The following is a 27,479-nucleotide window of genomic DNA, read 5'->3' as shown; positions in this document are numbered from 1 at the left end:
AGTCATCGGAGATCATGCCATTGCACTTCTGCCTGGGCAACAAGAGTGAAACTCCATCTCAAAAAAAAAAAAGTAACTGCAGTGGACAAACTTTTCTCTGGGGAAAAAAAAATGTGTATTTTATATTATATATAATATATATGATATATATGACATATCACATGTATGATATATAATATGTAATCATATATAATAATGTATATATAATGATATATACATATATGATATATATGATATAATATGTAATCATATAATATATAATCAACCTCCTTAGTGAAGAATCCTAGAAATTACCCAAGGCAATTATATATATTATATATCATATATATAATCATATAATGTATAATCATATATGTGATATATTATATATATATATTTTTATATATATATTTTGAGATGGAGTTTTGTTCTTGTTGCCCAAACTGGAATACAATGGTGCCATCTCGGCTCACTGCAACCTCTGCCTCCCAAGTTCAAACAATTCTCCTGCCTCAGCCTCCTGAGTAGCTGGTATTATAGGCGCCCGCCACCACGCCCAGCTAATTTTTTGTATTCTTAGTAGAGATGAGGTTTCACCATGTTGGCCAGGCTGGTCTCGAACTCTTAACCTCAGGTGATCTGCCCACGTTGGCCTCCCAAAGTGCTAGGATTACAGGCATGAACCACCGCACCTGGCCCCGATATATATATTTTTAAGATACGCAAGTTACAGTATGTATGATCTTGAACTTTCCCCAGAATTTGAAACTGATGATGTTAGGGCAGTAGTTATCAATGAGGGGTGACGTTTTGCAATGACTAGAAACAGTTTTGGTTGTCAGAGAGAGAGAGAGAGAGAGAGAGAGAGAGAGAGTATGTGTGTATGTGTGTGTCTGGTATGTAGCAGTCAGGGATGCTGCTACACATCCCACAGTGCAGAGGACAGCCCCCCCCCATGACAAAATGTCAACGAAGCCACTTGGAGGACCCCTCTGTTAGACTGAGCCCCCCAAAATGCTTCTAAAATCCTAGCATATAGCTAACTAGGAGAATTCACAGCATAAAAGTAAAACGCTGGTCTGGCTAAAGCTTTGGGGCCTATTTGAGTCGAAGCTCTGTCATGAGGTAGGGGGTGGCAGTAAAAGTCAAGGGGACCCTTCTTCGCCTTTGCTGGCCCTGGCCATCCCTCTCACTTTCACATAGACATGCCACCTGTTTTCTGCCTTATACTGTCTCACCATCTAGTGGTCACCTGAAATATCAATTCATCTTCACCATCTTTGGGCCCTTCTAGAGCCAGTCATTTAAAAATTCCCATGTTGGGGGCCAGTGGGCAAAAGGAACCCCCTGAATGACGTCAACGATTTAATTAATAAGTTAGTTCAGCATTTGAAGGCCTAGCAGAGCCACAGAAAGAGCAGCTATAAGGAAATAGGATGGACACTTCCTAAGATTTCAAAAGCCCATGAAGGCCAAAGAAAAATCAAGGGACTGATTATAAATAAGTCCTGTCTTTTGAAAAGAGAAACCCACAGGGCTTTCTGCTTAAGTCCCCCAGACACAGATGTTACATAACCATAGATTTTAAAAAAGGTATCTATTTAAAAGGATGTGTTCAAGTGGTCTCAGTAATGTAAGTGCCTATATACTTCCTAAATAACACTATCTATTCTTGACAGGTTTCCTGTTTTCATTTTTTTTTTCAGTTGGACCACCAGCTACTACAACTGTAGAAAAGTGGAGGCACAGATATGTGGGTCCCAGAGCCCTGGGGGAGCTGGAATGGATACTTGCTAAAACACGGGACATGAGATTCTCTTTCCTTTGGAAGGGTCCTGTCGTGGCCCTTCTTGGGTTCTGGACTATCTTACAGTGTCTGACTTTGGTTTCTGTGGATCATGATAAGCATTACTCTTTTTTTCCCCCTCAAATATCCCACAGCTTCAAACTTACCTGAATGCAGGTTCCCTGTAAAAATACCATCATGTAATTTTCACGTTAGCAATCAGTTTGATGAACAGCAAAATTGTTCAAATGGGAAAGAGGAGAGAGATAATGTGGTCTTTTGATGGAAAGGGAGAGGCAACAGCCAGCTAAATCAGAAGAGAGAGGCTCTTGCAGCCCAAGCCTTAATTTCCTTGTAAGAATCGATGCTCACTCAGTGGTGACACTGAGCATGTGAAAGCTCAACTGTGACACTCCTTAGAAAGTAGTACAGGGATTTTTTTCCTTCCCATTATCAACTCATTAAAGGAAGTTAAAAGTACTTACTCTGTCCCACACACAGTGTGTGTGTGACAATGTCGGAAACATTGACTGACTCATAATAAATTTGAGATTGGATAACAATTTATACTACCTTTATACCTCTCTCCTCGCCCCAAATTGAATCATTAAAAAACATTTAGTAAGATCGAATGTGCAGTTCTGTGGGCAGAACTCCACAAGTCAAAATATTCCTGAATTTAAATACTCCTGAGGTTTAACAAATTACTCTGCAATGCAATTTGGGATTTTTCTCTAAGGAAGTACAACAGAGGCACACTCCCTTAATTTCCATTGCTCCGTCACAGATCAGTTGCCTAACATTCTTCCCTTAGCGTAGCTCCCAGTTGTTGCATGTAGAAAAGCACTCCACTGATTCTAACTTGAAAGGTGTGTGCCTCATGTGTGCTCAGAGAGCATGTGACGATCGACATAATGAAAAATCAAACATTGTTTTGTTGTGTTGCTCCCTACCTCTTTCTTGGAGGTCTCTTCATCTTCAATTCCCATGGGCTGGCCTAGTTCACCATCTGGCTGTTGGAAAGGAAACTAAACACATTTTCTTTTCTTCTTTTCTTTTCTTTTTTTGATGTGTAATAACCGTAGAACAATCCAAGCTCAGGTCCTTGAGCTCAGCCTCGGTATTGAGTTGATTGGTAGTTAGGAGCTAATCAAAACAGAAGGGACAGCTGGATAGGCAGGGGTGACAGGTGACACTTTTACAGGATAAGTCAAAAAGTACGTTATCTCCTCATCTCTCTCTGGCACATCATTTACCTGAGAGTGACTTCACACAATTATAAATGTGGCAAGGTGGCATTCGTCTACTGCTTGGATTGATCTTTGTTTACAGAATGTAAACAAAGAATGTACTCTGACAGGTGGAGACAGAAAGACGGAATGAGGTGGCCGGCACTTTTAGAACTTACACGTTAATAGTCTAATGGGAAATGCAAAAAACAGAAAAACAAACAAACAAAAACCCAGCAACAACACAGGGCTTTCTGCTTAAATCCCCCGGACACGGATGTTACACAGCCATAGATTTTTAAAAAGGTATCTATTTAAAAGAAAGCAAACCAAACCCCAAACCTCACTTGGAGCAGGGGAAAAAAAAATCTAGGAGGAAAAGTAAATTTCTAAAATTAAAAGTTGAGGCTTGGTATGGTGGCTCACACCTGTAATCTCAGCACTTTGGGAGGCCAAGGCGGGTAGATCACCTGAGGTCAGGAGTTAAAGACCAGCCTGGCCAACGTGGTGAAATCCCATCTCTACTAAAAAATACAAAAGTTAGCTGGGCATGGTGGCAGGCACCTGTAATCCCAGCTACTGGGGAGGCTGAGACAGAAGAATCACTTGAACCCAGGAGGCGGAGGTTGCAGTGCACCGAGATCATGCCACTGTACTCCAACTTGGGTGACAGAGTGGGACCCTGTCTCAAAAAACAAAAAACAACCAAAAAACCCCAAGAAACCCAAAACATTTTTGGGGTACTGATGTGTGCCAAGCACTGGGTTGAGCATGTTACCCTTTAAAAAAGACTCTAGATTTCTCAAATGTAACTTTGCTCCTAGTAGCTGGCCCTCTTTTGGGGGGAATTAAGAAAAAAAGTCCAGGCGCGGTGGCTCACACCTATAATCCCAGCACTTTGGAAAGCCGAGGCTGGCAGATCATCTACAGTCAGGAGTTCGAGACCAGCCTGACAAACACAGTGAAACCCTGTCTCTACTAAAAATACAAAATTAGTGGGGTGTGGTGGCACATGCCTGTAATCCCAGCTACTCGGGAGGCTGAGGCAGGAGAATTGTTTGAACCCGGGAGGCGGAGGTTGCAGTGAGCCAACATGGCGCCATTGCACCCCAGCCTGGGCAACAAGAGCAAAACTCCATCTCAAAAAAAAAAAAAAAAAAAAAAAAAAAAGAGGATATAGCCTCTTTTTGAAATACCTCTCCTCTCCTTTGTTCAGGGGCTTCTTTCCCCCTGAGACCCCCATGGCCAATTTGTATTCGTGCCTTCCTTCCAGTCTCTAAATTGCGTAAAGGCCACTTAGGACTTGGAGACTCTTCAGCAGAACTCCCAAAGAGAGGCTCAGGTCCATTCTCTTCTTCCTTCCTAAAGAGAACATGATCTTATGCTTAGGGTGACCACAGGCCAGAACAGGAATCTGATGGGAAAAAAAGCTCCATTCAGTCTAATTTAATGAAATCTGTGAAGGTATGTGTTAGGGCCAGAGTCTCCTAGTCCCTATTCTAAGGGGTCAGAGATGGTCGATCAGGCTGACCAATACTCTTAGTTCCCTCCAATGATTTGTTTTAATTGATGGTGGGGACCTTGTGACATCAATTGGCCCTGTTCCTTCTCTCTTGAAAATTGCTACTCGTCCTGAGAAATTTGATTTTTAAATGGGCAAATGGCATGAGTGGGTTTGAGAGGAACCTCACATTTGCTACTATAGGTAAAAGAAACCAAGAAGTGTAGAAACGAATTGTTGTTCACTACTGATGTGTCTCCTGAGAGTTACTTTATTTAGAGGCATTTGAAGAGCCACACTTTTGCTGGGGGTTGGGAGTAAGTTTTATTTGGAGGAAAAACTAACTCTAAAAAGAAGAAGGAGCATGGCTGGCATTGGGAATTTCAAATCTAGGTTACCTTCTCTAAAAATAAATTTATTTTTTGCTTAATACTAACCTTCCTGGCCGGGTGCAGTGGCTCATGCCTGTAATCCCAGCCCTTTGGGAGGCAAAGGTGGGCCAATCACCTGAGGTCAGGATTTCCAGACCAGCCTGGCCAACACGGTGAAACCCTGTCTATACTAAAAATACAAAAAATTATCCAGGTGTGGTGGTGCATGTCTGTAATCCCAGCTATTTGAGAGGCTGAGGCAGGAGAATCGCTTGAACCTGGGAGGCAGAGGTTGCAGTGAGCCAAGATAGTGCCACTGCACTCCAGCCTGGGTGACAGAGTGAGACTCCATCTTAAAAACAACAACAACAACAACTAACTTTCCTGCATAAAAGTCCAAGATGATTTCTAAGACCATACACTGACTCTTGCTAAATAGAAATTAGCCTGGACTAGAAGTAAGACATACTTTAAAAAAAAAAAAAAATCACTAGGAAGACTATGGAGCAGAGTTATTTTAATAAGATCATGAGATCCAGACCAGGATTCTAAACATTCTAACACTATACTTATCATAGAGCTATGCAGAAAAGTAACTGCATTTTATTATTATAATGATTAATTATTACTTAGTGGAAACCTAAATAAGAAGAAAAGCTTTAGACCCTGCTAAAAAACAAACAAAAAAACAAAACAAAACAAAATTTCAAGAAAACCTGCATAAAAAAATAAAAAAAAAAACTTTAAAGAAAACCTGCATTAAAAAAAAAAAAAAAAAAGGAAACAGTGGCCCAACAAACTAAGGCTGCAATGTTGCAGTGCTGGCAGATGAGTTAAAGCAAATGGGGAAATGAAATATCACCATAGCAATGACAACCATCTCAGAAATGGGGGAGCTCACATTTCATGTACACTTAATGGACATTTATAAGCAGGGATCTGTGAGTTTGGCTATAATTCAGAAAGTAGCAGACTACTCGACACGTGTCATTTGGCAAGGGATTTTAAGAGCACATAGTATACTTAGAATAATCATGCTTTACATTTAAATAATGCTTTATAGCTTACCATCACATTTCTGGTAAGCATTATCTTATCTGAATTTGAAATTTGAGATCCTTTACCTACTTAACAGTCTTTGACTAAAAGTGCCTGAAGGCTGAGCGCGATGCCTTGCACCTGTAATACCAGAACTCTGGGAGGCTGAGGTGGGTGGATCACAAGGTCAGGAGTTTGAGACCAGCCTGACCAACATGGTGAAACCCCGTCTCCACAAAGAAATACAAAAATTAGCCAGGTGTGGTGGCGGGCGCCTGTAATCCCAGCTACTCAGGAGGCTGAGGCAGGAGAATCGTTTGAACCCAGGAGGCAGAGGTTGTAGTGAGCCAAAATCATGACATTGCACTCCAGCCTGGACAACAGAGCGAGACTCCTTCTCAAAAAAAAAAAAAAAAAAATGCCTGATATTTAATTTCTGAGCTTTTGGTTTATTTGCCTATGAAATGGGGCCCTATCAAGTTTTTATTGCCCAGGACCATTTCAAGAGACAAATATAACTAGATGAAAGGCTTTAAAAAATGTAAAACGTGGCCAGGTATGGTGGCTCACCCCCGTAATCCCAGCACTTTGGGAGGCTGGGTGGATCACTTGAGGTCAGGAATTCGAGACTAGCTTGACCAACATGGTAAAACCCCATCTCTACTAAAAATACAAACAATTTGCCAGGCATGGTGGCACATGCTTGTAATCCCAGCTACTCTGGAGACTGAGGCAGGTGAATCGCTTGAACCTGGGAGGCAGAGGTTGCAGTGAGCAGAAATCCTGCCATTGCACTCCAGCCTGGGCAACAGAGCGAGACTTCGTTTCAAACCAAACAAAAATGTAATCAGAATGTGTTATTATATTGTTATTACTGGTTACTAATAATACTGAGAGCAGTGAGATTTTCCTTTTCAAGTTAGGAGGATACATACAGAAAGGGGATGACCCCCAATTCTTTTTGCTTACAACCAGTTTTCCATGGTAAATAATGTGCGTAAATTGTAAACATTAATCTACCTATATGGGAAATTTTTTTTTGAGAAAAATCTATAAGAATTAAAACCAAGATAGAATTTCAGACTTTGAGAAGCATGAATCTTACTAGGAGACTGAGAAGAGACAATAATAAATCTATCTGGACTCCAAAATTTTGTGGCCTGATAGGCTATATCCTTCCCACCATACCAAAAGCTCAGTGGAGGCATTTAGAATACAGAAAAATGGCTGTATGTTAAAAAAAAAAAAAGAGAGAGAAAGAGAAAATAAAAATAAAAAGGCGCTTCTGCAAGATGGGATACAATGCATCACTGTTGCACTTGGTGGCATAAATAAATAATCATACAATTAATTGTGATTCGCTGTATAAATAAAGCATCATAGCAGAATAACCTTTCTTATATATAGCATTTGCCTACACAATTTTAATAAATGTGGCAGATACTAAGAAACTCTGATCTATTAGCCCCCTTCAGTTCTTAAACAAGGAGGAAATCACACCTAAATGAAGTTTTAAAAAATGTTTAAGCCACCAAAATTATTTTAAAACGTAACAGAAACATGGAAACAGTCTATTGGTGGATAGTGTTGAGCAAGAAGAAAAAGGCTTCTTTAAAAAGAACTCTTTAAATATTTTAGAATTTTAATCGTATTATTGATTTCTATCTCTCTCTCTCTCTCTCTCTCTCTCTCTTTTATTTCTTAAGATTCCCTGTAATGAGATTAAATAGTCCAGGCAATACAAACAGAAAGGATAAGCACATAAACAAACATTTTTCAAGCAACAGATGAATCTGCATGTCACAAATTAGCAGCCATATCAAAAGACAGCCATTTGATCTACATTTTCAGTGGTAGGGATGTATGGATGGATGTCTTGTTTTATATGTTGGGACTAGAAAGTTAGTAAAAAGTCTTGTCCTACATGTGAGTAAGTCCTCATCCTTCCTCCTCTCCCTGTCCCTAATCAATAATTCAGGTCCAGAGGAGGTACATCACCTCTGCAAAAGGAAGCCTGGTCAAAAACTGTAGCCTGCTTTGACAAACTGCAGTGGTACAGTTTCAGCTAGCAACTAACACTGGCTATTATATTTCAGGCTTATGCTAGACATGGCTCATGGTTTACCAGCCCATCTTCTGGACTATGCTGCATCCAAAGGTGTTTGGCCACCAGCACCCAAGAACAAAGCCAGGACAAGGTGCAAGGTGACCCTACCAAATATTCTTTTTGTTAAAGTTAATTTTTACTCCTGGTGACAAAATAAGGGGAGACAAAGGAAACTTCTAATGTTCTTAAGACTGGTCCCAAACATGGACAGTTTGCTGCAGGATTGATGGCTGCACAATCTATGGTATAAGTCTCCAGTCCTGATGTAAGTGGACTGTGTCTCCTCCACCCCCACCCCCAGGAAGAATAGAAGACTCAAATCATGGCAAAGCATTCCTTAGTGGAGATCTGCTAGGAAAGCTTCATTTCACAAAGGAGGCAACTGAAGCCCTGCATGTAAGGCACATTACCAATTTGACAATTAGGGGTCAGGTGCACACTGTCACTTGGGTCTCCTGTCTGTACCCACTTGTGTCCTCCCACCCCAAATTTACAGGTTTGCTTCCCAGGATATATACAGAAAGGGGATGACCTCCAATTCTTTTTGCTTACAACCAGTTTTCCATGGTAAATAATGTGGGTAAATTTTAAACACTAATCTGAGCTGTGCTTGGAATATTGAAATGGGTCTGTTATGGCAAAATCAGATGTCTGCAGGGAAACCAGTGCATTGTCATTTAATGTGTGGTAGCTTTAGTGTAGCTGAGACATTTGAAATTTAAAACAACTACCATATTATATGTTTTTGGGTAAATGATAATGTTATGATCTACCTGGATGGGCATACACAAAATGATCCTCACATCTAAAATTGTGATTTGTGAGAGCCACATCACAGTAGCATAGTTACATGCCAATAATGCCATTAATAAAAAACCGTCACAAGTTCTAACATATTTAACAAATGTAGCACAGTCTTAAAAACTGTGATCTTGAAATCCCTTGAAAGGTCTTAGAGAATAAAATGTAAAAATTAAGCTTGTGAAGTTCGTTTGAAAGTTTTCATTTAAACCACATATTCAGACCATTGCTAATTGCTGATTTGATTAAATGTGGCAAAAATAGTTAATGCCCCAGATTTGAAGTTAAGAAGTCTTGGGGGGTTGGGGGAGTGGGGAACTGGGAATGGCCACGGAAAGACTGGGAAATACAGGAGAGGGTCTTGCTGTGGGTTGCGGAGGGGGATCCTGGAGAGGGGAGGGCACCAAGAGGTGGGGAAATGTGAGCAGAGGAGGGGGAAGGTAGAAGGCCACCAGAATACCCTCCTGATGAGAATATCATGATTTTTAACTTCTGTAATCAAAAGACCTTTATATATTTTTTGTATCCAGAGCCAATTTGCAGAAGACCTTACCTTTGACAAGCCTCTTTGCCCCCAGCTAAAGCTGCTTGAAAAAATTCACATGCAAACATTTACGTGTTTCACAAGTCATATTCACGGTTTTGCCATACTTTGTCTACACACTTCAAATACACTCAGCGCATTTTTTGAAAATTTTTATTTTAGTTGCATTTCAAACACAAAGGTGACATTCCACTCCCAACACATACCCCCATCTTTTTAAACCAAGCCCCTCCTACTGTACTCTTTGTAAAAATAATTGGCTTACCTCAGGCTCTTCGCTAGGAAAAAAAATTATTTCATATTTTTTAAACACAGCCACGCCCACCCCCTTGGAACCAGCCCCCACGTGGTTTGGGATTCAGACTTGCCTACAGCAGGTTGTTTCCCCTCTCCCCCATCCCCCGACCAGGCGAGCTGAGTGTGTGCAGAATACTGAACTGATATGTGCAGCCCCGGGCGCCCCAGATACCTGTGTGTCTGGTTTTTCAACTGTAAAGGCGGGAGGGTTTGGCGAACGAATGAGAAGTGAGGAAACGCTTAGCGCAAAAGGAAAAAGAGAGAAAGACATACAGGAACAAGGTTACGGAGGCCGGCAAAAAGCGATCCCCCGCTCCCCCAGGCCAGGGGCCCCGCTTATTTCCCGGGAGGCCCCGCCACCTTCCCCACGCGTACTCCGCACGGCTCACCGCAGAGCGCCCGGGCGCAGGTACCACCAGAGTGTGCGAACACTGAAAGTTTTTTGCCCGCGCCATGGCGCAAACCACAAGACAGCCCGTTCCCAAGTACAAGTACACAGTCGCCGGGTAATTTGGGGGTGCCAGGATAGGAACGGGAGACACTTGAGCGTATCATGCACAGGCGAACACAGAATATGGACACCAACACACACCAACGACAAGCTGTCTGAGTCCAAGCAGCCGTGCCAGGCGAGGCGGGGGCGCGCCTTTCCCAAAGACCCCAGCCCACCATGGACCCCACCAGCCTAGCCAGGGGAGCCCCGGGGCCCCTCCCCGGCAGTTCCTGGCTCACCTGAAGCCCCTGACTGTCCAGCTTACGGTTGCTGGCGCTGGCCTGTCCAGCCGGAAACGACCCTCAGTGTCGCTCGGCATCACTTTTCTCCCTGGAGGGCATATACTTCGGCCACCCGAATCCACCCAAGATCCCCTCCCGTTCCCAGGGCATAGTTAGGGTCCCTCCCTGGAACTTTCTAGCAAGCTCTTCCCGCCTTTGGCTGGATCCCCTCCTCCCACTGTCGAGCCCCGAGCCCCACCAGGCAGCCCTGCCACCCCCTACCCAGTTCCCCGGCGGCCCTGCTGCCCGCAGGCAGAGTCCGCCGCATTACCTAGAAGCAGCAGGCGGTGCGTACACATGTAGCCCATCTTTTCGTCCTGGAGTTGTTTGTCGATGAGCTTGCTGCGTTTCTTCTCTGCGCGCTTCTGGGCCCGCTTCTCCAGGGCTTCTTTGCGCATCTGTCTGCGCTTCTCCGCCAGGGGTACCTTCTTGACCTTGGAGGAGTGCGAGGCTTTGGGCTGGGGACTCTCAGATCGACCGAAGCAGCCCCCGAAGGCTTGCATGAGGAAGTTGCGGAGTAAGTTGCGCTGGGGCTTTCGGCGGCGGCGATTTCGCCGATGCTGAAACCAGCGGATGCATCCGAAGGTCCCATCGTCGGACTCGTCTCCGCTGGAGTCATCGTCGCTGCTGGCCGCCCCTTCATCGTAGTACCCGCGGCGGCCGCAGCTGCGCTCGGACTTGCCCCGCCAGGCAGACGCGCGAGCAGGCCGCGGAGTAGGCGGATCGGCAGCCTGGATCTCGGGGCTGGGGGGTCTAAGGAGATGGAGCTTGCGTCTGGCCCCGGAGGCAGGGGCTGCAGAGGCCGCCCGGGCGGCTTGGGCTGCCCGGGTGGCAGAAGCGGCTGGGGCAGTGGGAGCCCCGGCGTCAGGCGCAGCTGGGGCGACATAGGCTGCCCGGGTCTCAGCAGCCGCAGGGGCGGCGGGAACCTCAGGGGCTGCCCCGGCATCTGGATCGGCTGGGGCGTCAGGGGCTGCCCCGGCATCTGGAACCGCTGGGGCGTCAGGGGCCGCCCCGGAGTCGGGATCGGCTGGGGCGTCAGGGGCCGCCCAGGAGTCGGGATCGGCTGGGGCGTCAGGGGCCGCCCCGGAGTCGGGATCGGCCGGGGCGTCAGGGGCCGCCCCGGAGTCGGGATCGGCGGAGGCGGCAGGGGCTGCCCCGGAGTCGGGATCTTCTGGGGCTGCCCCGGAGTCGGGATCCGCTGGGGCTGCACGGGCTGCCCCGGTGGCGGTATCCGTTGAGGCTGCCCCGGCGGCAGGGGATCCGTACCCCGGAGAGGGGACTTTTCCTCCCTCCGCGGCATCAGCGGCTGTGCTTCCTTCCATCTCTGCTGCTTCCTCCTCAACTGGGGGTCTCTCTGCTCGCTCTCTCTTATCTGGGGCTCCGGAGACCTCGATGGGCGGGCCGTCAAGCGCGATTGGGGGGCTGTCCATGTTGACGGGAGCGTCGTCGACCCCAGCGGGGGCGCTGCCAATCTCGAGCGGGGGTCCGGAGATCTCCATCGGGGGGCTGCTGCCCGTGAAGTTAGGAGGAGGTCTGACAGCCTCTCGGGATGGGCTGCCGATGGCGCCTGGGACCCAGAGGGGAGGCGCGTTCGTGGCGGGAGTGAGGCGGACCGCACTCGAGGCCGCGACTGCCGCGAACTGGCCACCGCCGTCAACTTGTGCGATAACTCGGGAAAGCCCCGGGGGTGGGCTGTCGTCCCCAGATCCTTCTCCGTCAAGCTCAAATGGCATAGTCTCCTCAGGGGGAGGGCTGTAGCCTCCTCTGGAGCCAGTCTTTGCAGGCCTGAGGGCTTGGGGCTCCTCGGGAGGAGCTCCGGGGACCCCTGCAGCACCTGGGCCTCCTGGAGCAAGGTCTGGGACCTGTAAGAGAGGTTGACTGCAGCCTCTCTTGGCAGGCTGGTCAAACTCAAAGGGCATAGCTTCTTCTGGTGGAGGGCTGTATCCTCCCAGGCCTGGTCTGGTACCACTGAAGGCTCCAGGTTCCATGAATGCTGGGCCGAAGGCCTCAAGGCCTGCATGGGCCCCACTGGGGGATCCAGGCTGCTCCAGTGTAGGCCAGAAGCCTCCCAAGCTGGGCTGTTCGACCTCGAAGGGCATTGCTTCCTCAGGAGGTGGGCTGTAGCTTCCATGGGCTCCAGCTTCCCTGAATGCCGGGTTGAGGACCTGAAAGTTGGGCCTGGAGACCTCTGGGGGTCCACAGGCCTCGCTGTCATTCTTGATGGGGATGGGCTCGTTGTGAGGCGGTTCGGTCTCCATCTCTTCGGCTGGGCTAGGCCCAGCACCGGGGGCAGCTGCCCCTGGGGCCTCCAAAGATGGTTGATCGGGCTGTTCCCCGATTTCAGGGGGGATATCGCGTTGTCCTGACATATTATTGCCGTCGAGGCGGTTGCGCACGCCCATAACACGGTGGCGGCCTCTCAAAATAAGTTTGGGGCTCCGTAAGACGGAGCACCCAACCGAACTAGGGTGAAAAAATTATTATTATTATTTTTAAATCAAAGTACCAGCTGGAAAGTTCACCAGCCTCACTTTCCAACCCTTGTGAGGTTGGGGGGCTTCAAGGCCTGGTACCCTAGACTGAGGCTGAAGCAACTCAATTGTTGCTGGTGGAGTCTTGGCTCCTTTCTGGCCACTTTTTATCCCCTCAGTATGCCCCCCAGCCCCTCTTCCTTGGTCTGTCCTTATGCCCTCCTCTCTCTTTCTTTCTCCTCCAGGCCAGTCCCGCCTGCTTGGATCTGACGAGCGTGCCGATTCGGTCCGAAAATCGCCAGTAGCGCTCGCTCTCTGCCACCAGAGGACGCCGGTTCCAGTGCCGAGCTGGCTCCAGCTCCAGAATCCTGCTCCTCGCGCCGCGGCCCGGGACTTTGGGTAAGGGGGCTGACGAGCGCAGGCCTCGCAGGGACGTTTTGGCTCCTTCCACTCCTCTCCCTGACTGATTTGGAATCTTTCTCCTCGCTTCTCCCCTGGCCAGAGAAAGCTCTCCTGCGTTGCGGGACACGTGACGCAAGACGTGGGCCTCGGGACGCTGGAGTACAGGAGCTGAAACCCTCCCTCCCCAACCCAACCGACTCCTCGGGGGAGGGGACTGAAGAAGGGTTTCATCACCCCAGGATACCCCTGAAACACTGAGTCATAGCCCCCAGTCTCCAGGCAGCCCCGGATCTCAAGCCCCTAGTCCAGAGCGCAAGGCTTTTTTGGTGCCTGAGAAGGGGCACAGGCATGCGTGGGGATGCGACAGGTGGTCGTGAGCCCACCAGAGAAGCAGAGAGAGACGAGGGAGAGGGGATGCCGAGTATGCGAGCACACAATTTGTTTTTTAAATGCCTTGGTGTACTTTTTACTGCTTTTGTTTGTTGCTTGCTGAGGTTGGCTCCGGTAAAGCACTTTAACAGCCCCCACCCTCATCACACTCTAGGGGTCTCCGCAGTGGCCCACAGCAGCGCAAGCAGGGTGCTCCCTTGTTTATGTGGATGGTGACGCAGGGGAATAAGAAGGTCTCGGGTGCGTACCACCAAGAGCAAAGCCCCCTAGGCAGTAGCTGCGGTGGCACCGATGGAGGGGTGGGGGGCGTGCTGCGCAGAGGGGGACCCCACAAAGTGGCCTCAGAGTTTCGCAGGTCCTGCGGTTCTAGGGAAGGTTTAAAGGGGATTTTGGTTGGCGTTTATGGCCGGTTTAGGGTGATTTCGAGAGTGGACAACGCTGTGGGCACTGAACCCACAGATAAACACCATGCCGCGCGGCAACCGCAGCTGAGGTGCGCTGCTCGCTGCTTCGGGTGCCGGCCGCAGCACCGGTCAGTCTGCTCCTTTAGCCCCACTACAGCCTGTCTCCAGTACCCTTCCAGCCCCTCTCCTCTCGCTATGGGTATCTTAGGGTAGTCGCTTTAGTTTTCTACTGCTAGAGCCTACTGAGGCGGCACTGAGCCCGCCAACCGGCCACAAACCCGGCGGTTGCCCGCGCAGCTGCGCTCCCGCTACCATGCTGCGGTGGGCTCAGAGCTAGCCAAAGGTAAATACCCAAACCACCTGGTGACCTTGGTGTGTGCACATGCTATGCTCTGGTCTGGGGTCTGCAGAGGGATTTGAGCCCGGGAGAAAAGCTGCTGTTAGGGGGTCACGTAAAACCCGGCAGGTGCGCATCAGGTCGGTCTCACCAGTAAGACAGATTGGCGAACCACGTCTAGGCACAGAGCAGCTGGGCAGGAGGCAGGGGGTCACCTGACCTGCAGAGTCCTGCGGGAGGAGAGGCTGGATGAGCATTACACAGGGCGGGCTGCAGCAAGCAGGGCGCACAGCGCGGGCTGCTGTATGGGAGCTGCAGGCGGACGAACCACTGCACGGTGCGATACCGTCTAGTCTAACGCATCCCTCTTAGAGCCAGGGTACCACAGGCACCGCGCATCCTTCCCCCGCCTGCATCCACCATCCACGTGGCCACGCAGCATGGAAAGAGGCGAACACAGTAGGACCCCGGTAAACGTTTGGGATCCCCCAAAGATATGTCGCTTTAGCTCTATGGGTCTACACACTTCCAGCTGTCAACACTGAACTTTGATTCCAACTTTGGCCAACTAACTCCACACAAAACGGCTTAGCCACTTGGGCATCCACTGAACCGCCGCCCAACTGGGTCCCAGCACCAACTCACTCCCCTACGACCCCAGTGCCGGGTCAGCCATTGGGCTGGGGTCATGCCAATCACGGCTGCCTGGCGAATGAGCAGGGGGCGTCAGACCGGAAACCGGATATGGGTGGGAGGTCCAATAGGGGGCGCCGCGTTGGAACGCCCGAAGAGGTTGTGCTGCTGGGGTGGTTGGAAGTCGTTGGGGGGCGGGTGTATGGCGGCTAGGCCTGGAAGACCACGAGGACCGCTAGGGCCGTGGGGTCACCCTTCCTCATGCCACAGGTTGCCAAGCCTCGGGGGAGAGGTGGGGTCCCAGGGGCCAACCCTTGGGTGCGTTGATGGCGGCAGGCTAACCTAGCCCACGGGGTGCCGCTGCCGGGAGAGGCAAGGAGCAAGAAGATTTCCAGGGCTGGGAGGTAGAGGGCGAGGACTACGAGGAGAGGGCTTACTGCGAGCAGCAGCCCAGGATGGCTAAGGAGTTGAGGCCCCAGGGATGCTGAGCCTGCACAAGTGGAAGGTCAGTAGACATTGGGGTTGGAGCCCCAGGGAGAATGCGATGGGTGCTCCGAAGGGGTGGTTTGCTCTCGTCAGGCCTCGCGCTCACCCCCAAAGCACCATTTGTCGAGGAACGGGTTCAGGGTCTCTGTTCGACACCCTCATGGGTCTGTGGGACCCCTTTGTTCATTCTTTCTGGTATCATGATTCTTTGTCAGGGGAGCACATGCATCGAGGTGATTAAAAAAAAAAAGGTTAGGCAAATACCAATTCCTCATCCTAGGGAGTAGAGCAGCATAAAAATGAAAGAAAAGACTTCCACTTGGGGGGACCTTGAAAGTCTTGGTGGAGAAAATGGCTTTTTATATGGGCCTCCAAGGAAGGATAGACGCCTTGGCTATGAATAGAAGGTAGTAGTGGGGGATGGGAGACGGTTTGCCCACCACGAACAAAGGAAATAATGGTAAGAAACATGGGGCGTGGCTGGGTAAACACAACTGGCCACCTTGGCTGGCTCTTCAGGAGCAGGGGGAGAAAAGTCAGGAGAAATTAGATAGAATCTCTCTGAGGATGGCATGGAGTATGAGAGCAAGCACTTTAAGGCTATTTTGGTAGGAAACAGAAAGGATGTTGAAAGTTTTTTGTTCTACAAGTGAGGATTTGAGCCTACTTTTAGGAAAGGCAGAAGCAGCATGGAGGATGATCCTGATGGAGAGAGAACAAAGGAAAGGGGTTATGCACAAAGGAGATGTTTAAAGGAGAGACCTAGCACGGTGAAGGAAGCAGGAATGCTGAAGGATGACACTCAAGAGGGGTCCCAAAGGATCCTCCTGGAGCACCTCTTATTGCTAGAAAGACACAAAAAATGGAGGAGCCAAAGTGTGTCACCCAGATGGATGAAACACTGGGAGTTGGACAGGGAAGTCAGTGGGAGGGACTGGCAAGGTGGCAGTGCTGATTTGGTTTTAGACATGGCAGAGTTAAAGGAACTTTGAGCAGTTGGGATAGAGATTTTTGCAGGGAAATCTGAAATTTAGGGAGGGAAGGTCTGAAATTTAGAAAAAGATCACACATTCAAATTGGCAATCATCCTTACAAAGATGAATTCATGGAGTCAGAAAATTCTTTAGGGGAGAAATACATTTGGTAACAGAATCTTGAACAATTGGTGCACTGGACAGGAAAAAGGGATACAGTCCAGGAGTGAGCAGGGAGGACTCAGAAGGGAGAGATGGGAGCACACCAGAGGAAGGGGTTTCAGAACCACTCAGCACATTTTATCTAGACTTGGTGTTTTAGCCTCTGCACTAGTGGTATTTGGGGCCAGGCAATTCTTTGTTGTGGTGACTGCCCTGTTCACTGTAGGATGTTGAGCAGCATCCCTAGCCTCTACCCACTAGATGCCAGTAGCATCCCCTTAGTTTTAACAACCAAAAATGTCTCCAGACTTTGCCAAATGTCCTCTGGGGGGCAAAATCTCCCCCAGTTGAAAATCACCACTATAAGCTGAGAAAGGACCCTTAGATTTGAATAGGAATTGCCTTAATCTAAAGGTAGATTAAGACCAGGAAAGATAAATCCCAGTATTTAACCCTGATATTCCCCCATTTTCCCACTCTTGTTATTTCTCTGTAGTGACTGGCTACCAGTCTCTGAAAAACCTAAGTCCTTTAGGTGAGTGGAGCTAGGAGTTGAAACATCAGTAGTGGGGTCAGGGACCCCAGAAGTGTGGCCAAATATTCGAGGAGTTGACCCACCTGTGGCACCTGAAAGGCCACAGGGACCTGAGGAATCCGGTATAGTAAGAGCTGGGGGTGATCAGCTAGTGGGTTTACTGGGTCCACCTTGATTGGCCTGATTGGTTGGCTTGTCTGGTGATCCTCCTGAGGGCTGATAATTTTGCTAACTCAAGAGAGAAACAAGACCTTGATCTGGATGGAGATGGCCAGTGCTGGATGTTAGTGGGCAGCGTCATCTGGGGCCTAACCTTGCCAGGGACGTTTTTAGGATCTGCCATTATAATTGTATAATAGCAAAGTACCTTAAACATAGCTTTCCAATGCTGGATGGATTGCCATCGTGGGAAAAGATGAATATGTGATAGGACTGAGGAAGGAAAGTCTATTAATGTGTTTATGCAGCTAAGGAAGAGGAAGTCAGGAGAGGCTGGTGCCTGAAAAAAAGGCCGAGTTGGGATGGATAGAAGCTGTGTGCCAGGGTCCCCTGTCCTGAGGGGCTGTGTGCTGGAGTGCAGGGCTGCAGTGAGATGATGTGTCAAGTAAGGGACGACAGTATTGGCTGTCAAAACCCAGGGATGGGTTACTTGAAAATTGTGTATACTTGGCTACTTAAAAATAATAGCCTCTGCACTTGATGTACTAAGAAAGGGATGGGAAAAATTTCTCATGCTTCCATTAAACTCTGCATTTCTGAGGAAAGCCAAATGGCCCAGGTGCCACAGGTGGCAAACAGTGGCTTTTGGAAAATATGGAACCCCAAATGGAAAGAATGTATGTATTTCTTTACCGTTGACTCTCTGAACAGCACCATTACAGCCCCATTCCTTGGTAGCCCCACGTGATGCCCTGGGCTTCCCAAACTTAGTCTCTCACCTCTCTCTCTCATCTCTCACTATTGACACTTTCATGGCACATGTATTCAACAAGTGATTGTGTTTCTACTTACATTCTGGGATTCTTACTCATTACCAAAAGCACAAGGCATATCTCAAGTTTTGGTAGCTACCTGTCAGCTTTCTGGGTTTATCCCTGTAGGCAACAAAGATAAAGCAAAGCAGAGAGAGGGAGGGGAGGTGAGCGAAAGGGAAGGGAACAGGAACCATGAACAACAGTATTTTTTTTTTGGTAGTATTTTCCTTTTGGTCTGTGGCTTTGCAGGGAGGTGGGTGGTGAAGTTTGCAGAAGTGCCTTCTCTATAGCCCATTCATGTCATTAGTTGTGAGTGGGTTTCTTTCAATTGAGAAAAAAGTAAAAGCAGAAAGAGAAGGTAGAAAAGAATTTAGGCAACTATGACATTTCTCAGCCTCCCAGTGACAAATGTTTTCTGAGTGCTGACTGAGTAGTAATAGACTTTGAAGCTGTACAATTAATTACTTTTCAATCAAGACTTGCTGCTGCCATCCTTTTCCCTTCAGCCTCTTCTCTGCCCGCCTTGGCCGGTGGAGGCAGCAGCATACAGCTGTCTGCAGAGGGGTCTGTGTGGCCAGGCTGTTTGAAGCAAATGCCAGCTAAAGGAAAAAGGCCTCAAATGGATGAGGCAAGATACCAGATTAGAGGCAGATGCAAGGCTGATATTAGAGGTGGTAGACATAGTCTTTATGAAAATACTTGATATGCTCAGATTAAAAAGCCTGCATCGTGAATTCAGACCCCTTCACCCAGCTAATTAGCTGTAGCTCAGCAACCTTCTCAAAAGGTGCACCAAATTCTGTTTCAGCCAAGGCATGCCACTGTCCTCTGACCACCTGTGCTTGAACAGTGGGTACGGACATTTTCTCTGTAGTTGCCTGAGCTGGGCTGTGGATTCCTTCTCCAGACTAGCTGATGATGCAGCAAAGAATTTCAGGGGAGAAGAGGCCATTCCAAAAAAGATGAGCAGCACCATGGGAAAGAAACTAAGAGAGAGGCAAAAGTAGGGGTTGGAGGGGGAAGAGGGAATCCCGGAAGATAAATTTGGCTTTAGTGGAAGCTCTGCTTAAAATTTCTGCAATTCATGGTGGAAGTTCCAGCCACCCTGGGGGCTTCTGGGCATCATTGTTTAAGGGGAATGGTATATTTCTTTTTTTTTTTTTTTTTTTGAGACGGAGTCTCACTCTGTCGCCCAGGCTGGAGTGCAGTGGCCGGATCTCAGCTCACTGCAAGCTCCGCCTCCCAGGTTCACGCCATTCTCCTGCCTCAGCCTCCCGAGTAGCTGGGACTACAGGCGCCCGCCACCTCGCCCGGCTAGTTTTTTGTATTTTTTTAGTAGAGACGGGGTTTCACCGTGTCAGCCAGGATGGTCTCGATCTCCTGACCTCGTGATCCGCCCGTCTCGGCCTCCCAAAGTGCTGGGATTACAGGCTTGAGCCACCGCGCCCGGCCGGGAATGGTATATTTCACCTTCTCGAACAACCTCAATTACCCAGAGCAAATTTTCCTAATGAAATCTAGTTGAGACAGCGACATAAGCCAGGACACTCAGAAACCAGCTCTCACGTGGGGTTGGCGGGAGAAGAAACGTGGTCTTCTGCTGGCTGCCAGTCTTTGGCCTGTGCCCCTTGGACCCCTCAAGTTTGAGAGTGGGGACCTTGAAGACCAACCTTGCTGTGAACCAAAACCCAAGGCTCTAGACAGCTAGATTTCTAGGTGTTAAATCTTTCTCTTTGAGCGTAGCAATTGAAGTACTTGTGTGAAAACTCCACACCTGTGAAATTGGAATTTTTGGACCAGGTCTGTAAGAAATTCTCAGGGGGAGGCCGGGCCTGGTGGCTCACGTCTGTAATCCTAGCACTTTGGGAGGCGGAGACGGGCGGATCACGAGGTCGGGAGATCGAGACCATCCTGGCTAACACCGTGAAACCCATCTGTACTAAAAATACAAAAAACTAGCCCAGCGTGGTGGCGGGCGCCTGTAGCTCCAGCTACTTGGGAGGCTGAGGCAGGAGAATGGCGTGAACCCAGGAGGCAGAGCTTGCCGTGAGCCGAGATCGCGCCACTGCACTCCAGCCTGGGCGACAGAGAGACTGTCTCAAAAAAAAAAGAAAGAAAGAAAAAGAAACTCTCAGGGGGACAGTGGTGTTAACGGTGTCGAATCTGTGAGCCTCATTAGTAGCCCTCCAATGCCATATTTGGCTTTTAAAAATGCCCTTCCTAATGCTGAGCTAAAGTCTGTCCCTTGGTACACCTTGTTCTAACCCCCTCAGCCACCAGATACTTGAAGCTGTCCTTTTTCTCTTCAAGACTCTCTTTATTCCTTCAAACAACTTTATAACCCCCAAATTTCCTGGCTTTGTGACCCGCTTCCCCATTTCTAAATCTTCTTTTCTGCTCCTTCCCAGCGGTTCTCTTGTCTGCCCACATCTTCCTTTTTTCTGTGATCCCTCAAATTCTTTTCCTTTTGTCTTCCTTAAATCTCTCCCCACTTTACTGCCACCACCTACCCTCTGTCCATGCAGCCTGGGTTTACGTTGGCCTTTCTCACAGTCATGTGCCCTGCTAATTTGTAACATACTTACCCTAAAATAAATCCATAAAATAAACACCCAGGCTATGCCCAGTGGGAGCTGGGAAGGCAGCCTCCCCATTTCTACCCGGGAATAGTTGCAGGCAGAGTCCTGCCTCTGCTGGCTGAGCATGGACAACAGGTGATGGTGGCCCTGCATTGCAGGCTCTTGGCCTTGGAAGAACTAAGCCACTAGGCTGCTTATTCTGGCTTCTCTGCCCTGTGAATTAATGGCCACTAGTGCTTGGACCAGAGTAGCTATTGGAGGCCTTTGGAAAAACTCATGAGATTTTTAAACAAGGGAAAAAAAACAAATACCAGTAAAAAATTTACTTCCCCCCCATGTACGGCCTTTTGATATGTAAGAAAGAAATTATAAAACAAAAATGGGTGCTAAATCACTTAATTTGACAGAATCAGATTTTTGTTGTTGTTGTTTGTTTTTGAAATATTTGCTTTGTTTATCTCGTGCATCTGTGATGGAGGCAAAATTGGTTTTGGGGTATGCAGTGTGCAAAAAGTCTTAGTTGTGACAGGGTCCTGCAGTACATAAACAGATAATGGGGTATAGCTATATGTCCGTGGTATTAAAATATCATGGGGAGGGGCAAATAAGAAGTATATGTCTGAAGAAGCTAAGAGGGGAGTGTTCATGAAAAAAACAAAAGTTGAGAAAACTGTAGCTTCTATGCCATTTTTTTTTTTCAGGTCTAGCTTAACCAGAACACTTAAAACTGTTACCAAAAATCTTTCAACAACACTTGTGGTCACTTAACCAGTGTTCCCATCAGTCTACCGTCTCCCACAGTGGTTAGCCTCTCCAAGCCGCAGTACTAGGTCAGTACTTGCAGCCATGCTGCCTGCTCCTGCTCTGAAAAGCTTGTTCTTAGGCACCAAGGTCAGGGAGAGAAGGTGGGGAACACACACAAAACACACACTAAATATGACTCTCAGGATGGCTAAATTTTTCCAGTTTAGGGAAAGGACACAGTGGAATTCTGCATTCTCTAAACTGCTTTTTTAGACCATTTTGTAACCAACTGTAAGGCAGATTTGACAAAATTTACATGAAACCAACACAAAACAGATTTCTTCATAGCTGGTGCTTTTTTTGCTTTTTGGGTTTTTGTTTTTGTTTTGTTTTGTTTTGTTTTTGAGACAGAGTCTCACACTGTAGACCGGGCTAGAGTGCAATGGCGTGATCTCTAGCTGGTGCTTTTTATTTGATCAACTTTTGAAGTTTTTTTGGAGTTCCATTAGGGTTAAAATCACTAGTATAGAGTCAAATTGGACAACCCCAGCCTTCTTAAACTAATCAATCTAGACATTTGGAGCAGAAAGGGATAAATAGGATCATCTCATTCAGCGACCTCATTTTAGAAGAAACTGAGGCAGAGAGGTGTAGGGTCTGACCTAAGGCCACTTGACAAGACCATGGCTAGAAGCAACCTGGGCTGTTAGCCCCAGGCATTTTGTCTTAGATCCCACTGCTCCAGTTTGGGACATCAAGTTACAGGAAATAGAGTCATTAGTGTCAAAACCCCCCAACAGAACAAGAAATTCCATCTCTCATTCTTGAACATGGGGATTAAAGATGTCATTTGAGCATCTCATCCCTCTGCTGGGCGATTTTTTAGAGAAGAGCAGCGCTTGAGCCAGCACATGACGTCACTGGCCTGGAAGCTTAATTTTATTTCAGTGATTTGGTTTTTGTGAATAGATCACCTTCCAGTTAAGAGACACGCTTTACTCACACTATGGGTTCTGCTCAGTTTCCTCTCAACAGCTTCCCTCTTCTTGAAGAGCAGTATAATAATAACTGATAATTGAGGTAAATCCGTGTCGATTATTTAAAAAGCAAAAAACCTCATTCTTACCAACACTGAAGTTTCAGCTTTCTTCCTCCTTAACCTACACAGCTGCAGAAAATGAAGGCTGAAGAGTCAAAGGCTGTAAGCAGCTCCAGAGTGAGAAAGGCTTGCAGTGCGTTAAAGAAACATCTCAAAACAATCCCCGTTCTCCACAAAAAGGAAAAAAAAAAAAAAGACAAAAAAAAAAAAACCAATCCCAAACTGTAACATTTCTGATTCTTGAATTCTGATGAACATAAAGAGTTCTGTTTGCAAAACTTTAAACCTACATCAGGTTGACCCCACACAGTGTTGGAACATTGCAGCATAATTTCCCAGCTCAAATAAGTTCAGTTACAAGAGCACCTTTGGGTCGTCCTCCCCTCCTCCCAAAAAGCAAATTTCCATTAAGCAAATGATTAATGTAGTAAAGGAAATAACTTCAATATTGAGGGCATATCATCATGTTTAACTAGCTTTATTCTCCTGCTCCTTCTCCTCCCCCATTTGAAATATTAAAACTGGCTGGTAATTCACCTATGTGGTTAATGGTAAGATCTGCTTTTTCTTGAGAGCAGACCTCAGACCTCACCTATGTAAAAGGGGCAAGTGAGCCTATTCAAATGCTAACCCCGGTTGAGCTGGGTAGACAAAGGGCCAGCTGGGAGACTAGTGAGTTGGGAATGCTTGGGGAACTTGCTAGAAATGGCTCTGGAAAAGGAAGGCAGGTGAATACCAGTTTCTCGGGCAGAAAGGAGGTTTGCTAAGTCTATGTAGCAAAATCCTGTCTTCTCAGGGAGGGTCATGAGTGCTCTCCTGGGGGGTTGGTGTATCTCTCCATTGCTTTGTATGGTCTGCAGTGGCTTTTCCACCCTTGAATCAGGGTGTAGAGAGGGAAGCTGGGGGAGGGGAATTGAGCCGGGGAGACTGTGTGCCGGTAGGTAACAGGTTTTCACAATTGGGCTGTAATGCAGATAGCGAGGCAGTTTGTGGAAGACTGTCTGAAAGACGGTGTGTGTTCCTAGATTGCCCCTCCTGGCTACATGTGAACGTGGTACATTGCTTACAGTTCAGGAAACCTCCCTGTGTTGGGCTTCTGTTTAAAAAACAGCAAGATGGGTGTGAGGTATGGGTTCGACACGGAGGGCTTTTAAAAAACTTGTTTATTCATCCTGCAACAAGGCAACACGCTCATTTCTCTAATGAATAAACCTAGCTTTGTGGGAAAACGGGTCTCCCAGACTACCCAGTCTGAAGATAGCGCCCACACTTGAAAGGCACACCAAAAAATTCAACACAACCCCTGGTTTCTCTTGCTTGTCCCTAGAGACCTTTTGCTTCGTGAACTCAGGCTGAGACATTACCAGAGGAAAAACTGAACGCTTAATGTCACAGAAAGCAACACACCATCATTGTTTACATTAAGTAGGAATTTCGATTTATGGGCAAGCCAAAAGCAGGGCACACCTGGCCCTTCCGCAGCCTCCAAACTTCCGAGACTAACATTGCTGCCGCAGAAAACCACTTGCAAATAAACTGGCTTATCCGTATTTATTACGGAAGACCACAAAGGCATCTAACCACAGTTTGCGCTGCAGACCAGCAGAACTAAGTCTTCGGCGCCGCGACGCCTTTCCTACGGAATAGGTCCTGGAAGGAAGACCATTTAAGGTATTTTCCTTCTATCATCATCCTTTTCTTATGAGTTAAAAACCTGACCATCATTCATTTCAAGCCCTCAAAACGCTTTACTTTTCCTCTAAATCATTGTCATCCGAATAATTCAAGCCGGCGCAAAATGAGACACGCACACCAGAAAAAAAAATTTCCAAGTCGGATGAGATTTTTTAAAGACATTTCACTTATCAGTCTTTCCCCCCAGGACTGTCGAGGAGAGCACGCCTTCGCTTCCGAAGGTGCGTTACCAGATTGCGGCCGTTTTTGTGCTGGGTCACCAGAGCAGATTCCCCTCCAGGTTACAGATTCTAAACTTAACTCCACCCGAGCTGAAAATGGCCGGAGCACGCCGCCTGCCCTCCCCAAGGCTGCCGAAGCCGCCGGCCCCTGCCTCCTTTTCGACTGATCGTCCAAGGACTGGCGCCTGATCGAACACCTTTCCCCAGCTCTGCGGGTGCCGCGCTCTTTGGAAACGAATTGTAAGTTATCCTGATGTTAGACGCGACCCCCCCTCTCCAGCCTGTCCCTTGTGCCGCTTTACCTTTCCGCTTGCGACCATCTTGAGGGCCTCCAGAGGTCCTGCGCAAACAGCCCAGGACGTCTCCTGCTAAGCTGCATGCAGCCTGGCCACCTGACCAGCTGCGCCAAAAGCCTGGCAATACCCCGACGTGACCATGCCTGTGCGTCCAACCCTGGTAGCCCGTAGGGCCACCCCCAGGGGTCCCCTTACGTCCCCTACCTTTCCCCCAAGTACTTCCCCCCAACTGCCCGCCGCCGGGAGAGGTCAGCTCCGGCGCGCGCGGGCAGGTGCGCACGCTGTTTGAGGCGGTCTCTGTCCCGGCAAGCGCCGGGAGGCGGGCTGTGGCGGCCAAGGCTGGCGCGCGGCAGCTGGGGGCACTGGCGCGGAGGTCCCGCGGCTTCACTGGCAGCTCTGGGACCTGGGCTCCCGGCTCTGAGCTGCTTAGGCGCCGCGCGCGCGTGACTTCCCTCCCGGTGGTCAGTCTCCAGAGTTCTCGCCCAATCCCATTCTGATTACTTTCCACACATTGCAGCAGTGTCTCTACAGCGCGGCTGCTCTCACAACGTGAAAGTTGGCGCGCACCTCCGAACCACATTTTGGGCACCTGAGAAGGCCAACTTGTTTGAGACTAGTCTTTCTAGGAGGAAGAAAGGCGCGCAAAACAAGTGACTTACCAATGCCGTTTGGGTGTGCAGCTCCAAATCGGGGGTGCGTTCGGGATTCAGTCGCGCAGCCGGGGCACCAGCTCCGAGAGACCTCAGGTTGTCTCCAGCGGGACGCACGGTGTGCGTCCCGCCGTCCAACAAACCTTTGGCCACCATGGCGCCCCTGGCATCCTGGAAAGTTTGGGGGAGCCCTCGCCGCCTCACCCTGATCCCCGGTCCTGGGCTGGCCAACTGAGCCTCCTCTCTTCCGACTCACCCCTGAACTGCCTTTTCTTCTCACCTCCTTTCCGCCCGCCGCTCCCACACCGCCCTCAGGCTCCCCAGTTTAGCGGTGGGCAACTAACCTGAATCCATGAAAACAAGGAGAATCTGGACGGCGTCCTCCATTAGTGACGCCGGATGGGGATGGGTCCCTTTTTGGAAGGGGACTCCGGGGACGAGTCACGGCGGGTGGGCTTCTTAGGCTTGCAGCGACGCCGCTGCTTCTCCTTCTTGGGCTCCTCAGACTCTTCGGGGGCCCTTGGATCTTTGTCCTCGGGCTTGAGCTCCTCCCTCTCGCTGGGGCTCTGGGGCTCCTGAGTGCTGGGCGGCGCGCGACTTGGGGAGGCGTCGGGGCTTCGCAACTTGAGAGCGTGCAGGCGCTGGGTGAGAGACTGGCCGAAGGTGGAGTGCTTGGGCACCACCGGGCCGCGCTCGTCTTCCGGCTCGGTCTCGGGCTCAGTGGTGGGGGCGGTCTCAGGCTCGGTCTCGAAGTCGGTCTCGGACTCGATTTCGGACTCGGTCTCGCTCTCGGTCTCGTAGTCGAACTCTTCCTCGTACTCTAGGCACTCGGGAAGGGACAACTCAAGGTCTGCCTCCTCGTGCTCGTGGTCAGATTCCGATTCGGGGGACTCAGGGAATACCTGGGCGCCGGAGCGGTGGTGGGCGTTAAGGAAGCTCCGGCGCTGCTGGGCAGCCGCGCGCTGCTGGGCACGGGCGTTGGAGGTGGCAAGGGCGCGGAGGAGCGCGATGGAGCAGGAGAGCCAGAGGAGCGCGGTGGCTGCCCGGCGGCCTATGGGCGGGCACAGGTCGTTGTAATTATGGCGAGCTCGGCGCCACTGATGAGCCCGGGACCTCCGATCCATCCTCTTAGGCGCACACCAAGAAGCCGACCTGCCCTCTGGCTCTGCAGAGAGCGGCTCCAAAGCGCATTGGCTGCTGGAGCCGGGAAAGGTACCCCCTATGAGGTGAGAAGCTGGCCCGGAGGTCCCAGCCTCACCTCCTTGTGAGGAGAAAAAGGGAAGCACCTACCTTCCTGACCACTTAAGAACTTTCTACAGCTCCGCGCCTTGCTTGCCTCTCTGAGCAAGAAGAAGGGATGGGAAAAGAGGGGAAAGGTCTGTCTCCTCCTGGGCTCCTCTCGCTGAGTCTTAGGTTCCGCAGCCTAAGACTCGAGAGAGGTGCTTCCGCCGGTCCTCTTCCCTGGGAGAGGACAGAGGAGACTGAGGCGAGGAGGGACGGGCAGTGAGGTTCTGCGAAGTTGCGCGCCCGGACTTCTGCCGGGCATGTGCAGTAAGGAGGTGGGGGCCACCTCCCCGCGAGCTGCGCGGTGGCGCCGAGCCTGTGGCGCAGACCCTAGTGGGCCGGCAGGTGGCAGGAGGGAACCTTGTTTGAAAGGATTTGGGCGAAGCAATGGGCGGGGGGCCTGGCGGGTGGCAAGGAGCAAGCGGCAAGCTAGCCCAGGTCCAGTACTTGGGCAGGTGGGCGCAGGCTTCTGTGGGGTCGTGCCCCTCCCTGTTTCCCCAGTTATTGGTGAAATAAACACAGCCTGGGTGCAGCTAAAAACCCAGAACCCCAAATAGCAAATATTCAGGAGAAAGAGGGTCTGTACACGAGTATTAAGCCCCCAGCATTTTCCAATGGCTTAATAGTTTGAGGATGGTAACTTCAGGTAGTCATTAATCATGAAACTACCTTTAGCAGATCTGTTATAGTGACTGTAATTAGAGAAGTTTCCAAAA

At 49.2% G+C, this 27,479-nt stretch overlaps 2 protein-coding genes and 1 long non-coding RNA gene across 10 annotated transcripts in view; 1 reads left to right on the top strand and 2 right to left on the bottom strand.

Moving 5' to 3' along the window:
• Positions 1-26,987, bottom strand: part of LOC101006785 (guanine nucleotide-binding protein G(s) subunit alpha) — a 71,811-nt gene extending 44,824 nt beyond the window's left edge. For 4 of the 7 annotated variants that reach the window (XM_021920872.2, XM_003904552.5, XM_021920873.2 and 1 more), the window contains exon 1: positions 10,699-13,372. In XM_021920872.2, the coding sequence (XP_021776564.2) occupies positions 10,699-12,829 (2,131 nt within the window). In that variant the 5' untranslated portion in view covers positions 12,830-13,372. Of the gene's footprint in view, positions 1-10,698; positions 13,373-25,823 lie in introns of those variants that run through there. The other 3 variants (XM_021920878.2, XM_021920879.2, XM_021920877.2) reach the window with 3 other exon arrangements.
• LOC103887915 (neuroendocrine secretory protein 55) overlaps positions 1-27,009 on the bottom strand; it is a 66,074-nt gene extending 39,065 nt beyond the window's left edge. For both annotated transcript variants that reach the window (XM_009215855.4, XM_009215856.4), the window contains exon 1: positions 25,824-27,009. In XM_009215855.4, the coding sequence (XP_009214119.1) occupies positions 25,866-26,603 (738 nt within the window). In that variant the 5' untranslated portion in view covers positions 26,604-27,009 and the 3' untranslated portion in view covers positions 25,824-25,865. The remainder of the gene's footprint in view (positions 1-25,823) is intronic.
• The window catches only part of LOC103887912, a 33,600-nt gene continuing 21,313 nt past the window's right edge, over positions 15,193-27,479 (top strand). Inside the window, exon 1 of the long non-coding RNA XR_004179130.1 lies at positions 15,193-15,569. This is a non-coding gene — a long non-coding RNA (uncharacterized LOC103887912). The remainder of the gene's footprint in view (positions 15,570-27,479) is intronic.

This window comes from Papio anubis, chromosome 16 (assembly GCF_008728515.1).
Source record: "Papio anubis isolate 15944 chromosome 16, Panubis1.0, whole genome shotgun sequence".
Taxonomy (NCBI): domain Eukaryota; kingdom Metazoa; phylum Chordata; class Mammalia; order Primates; family Cercopithecidae; genus Papio; species Papio anubis.
The sequence above is the reverse complement of the archived record's forward strand: the minus strand, read 5'-3'. Positions and strand labels throughout refer to the sequence as shown.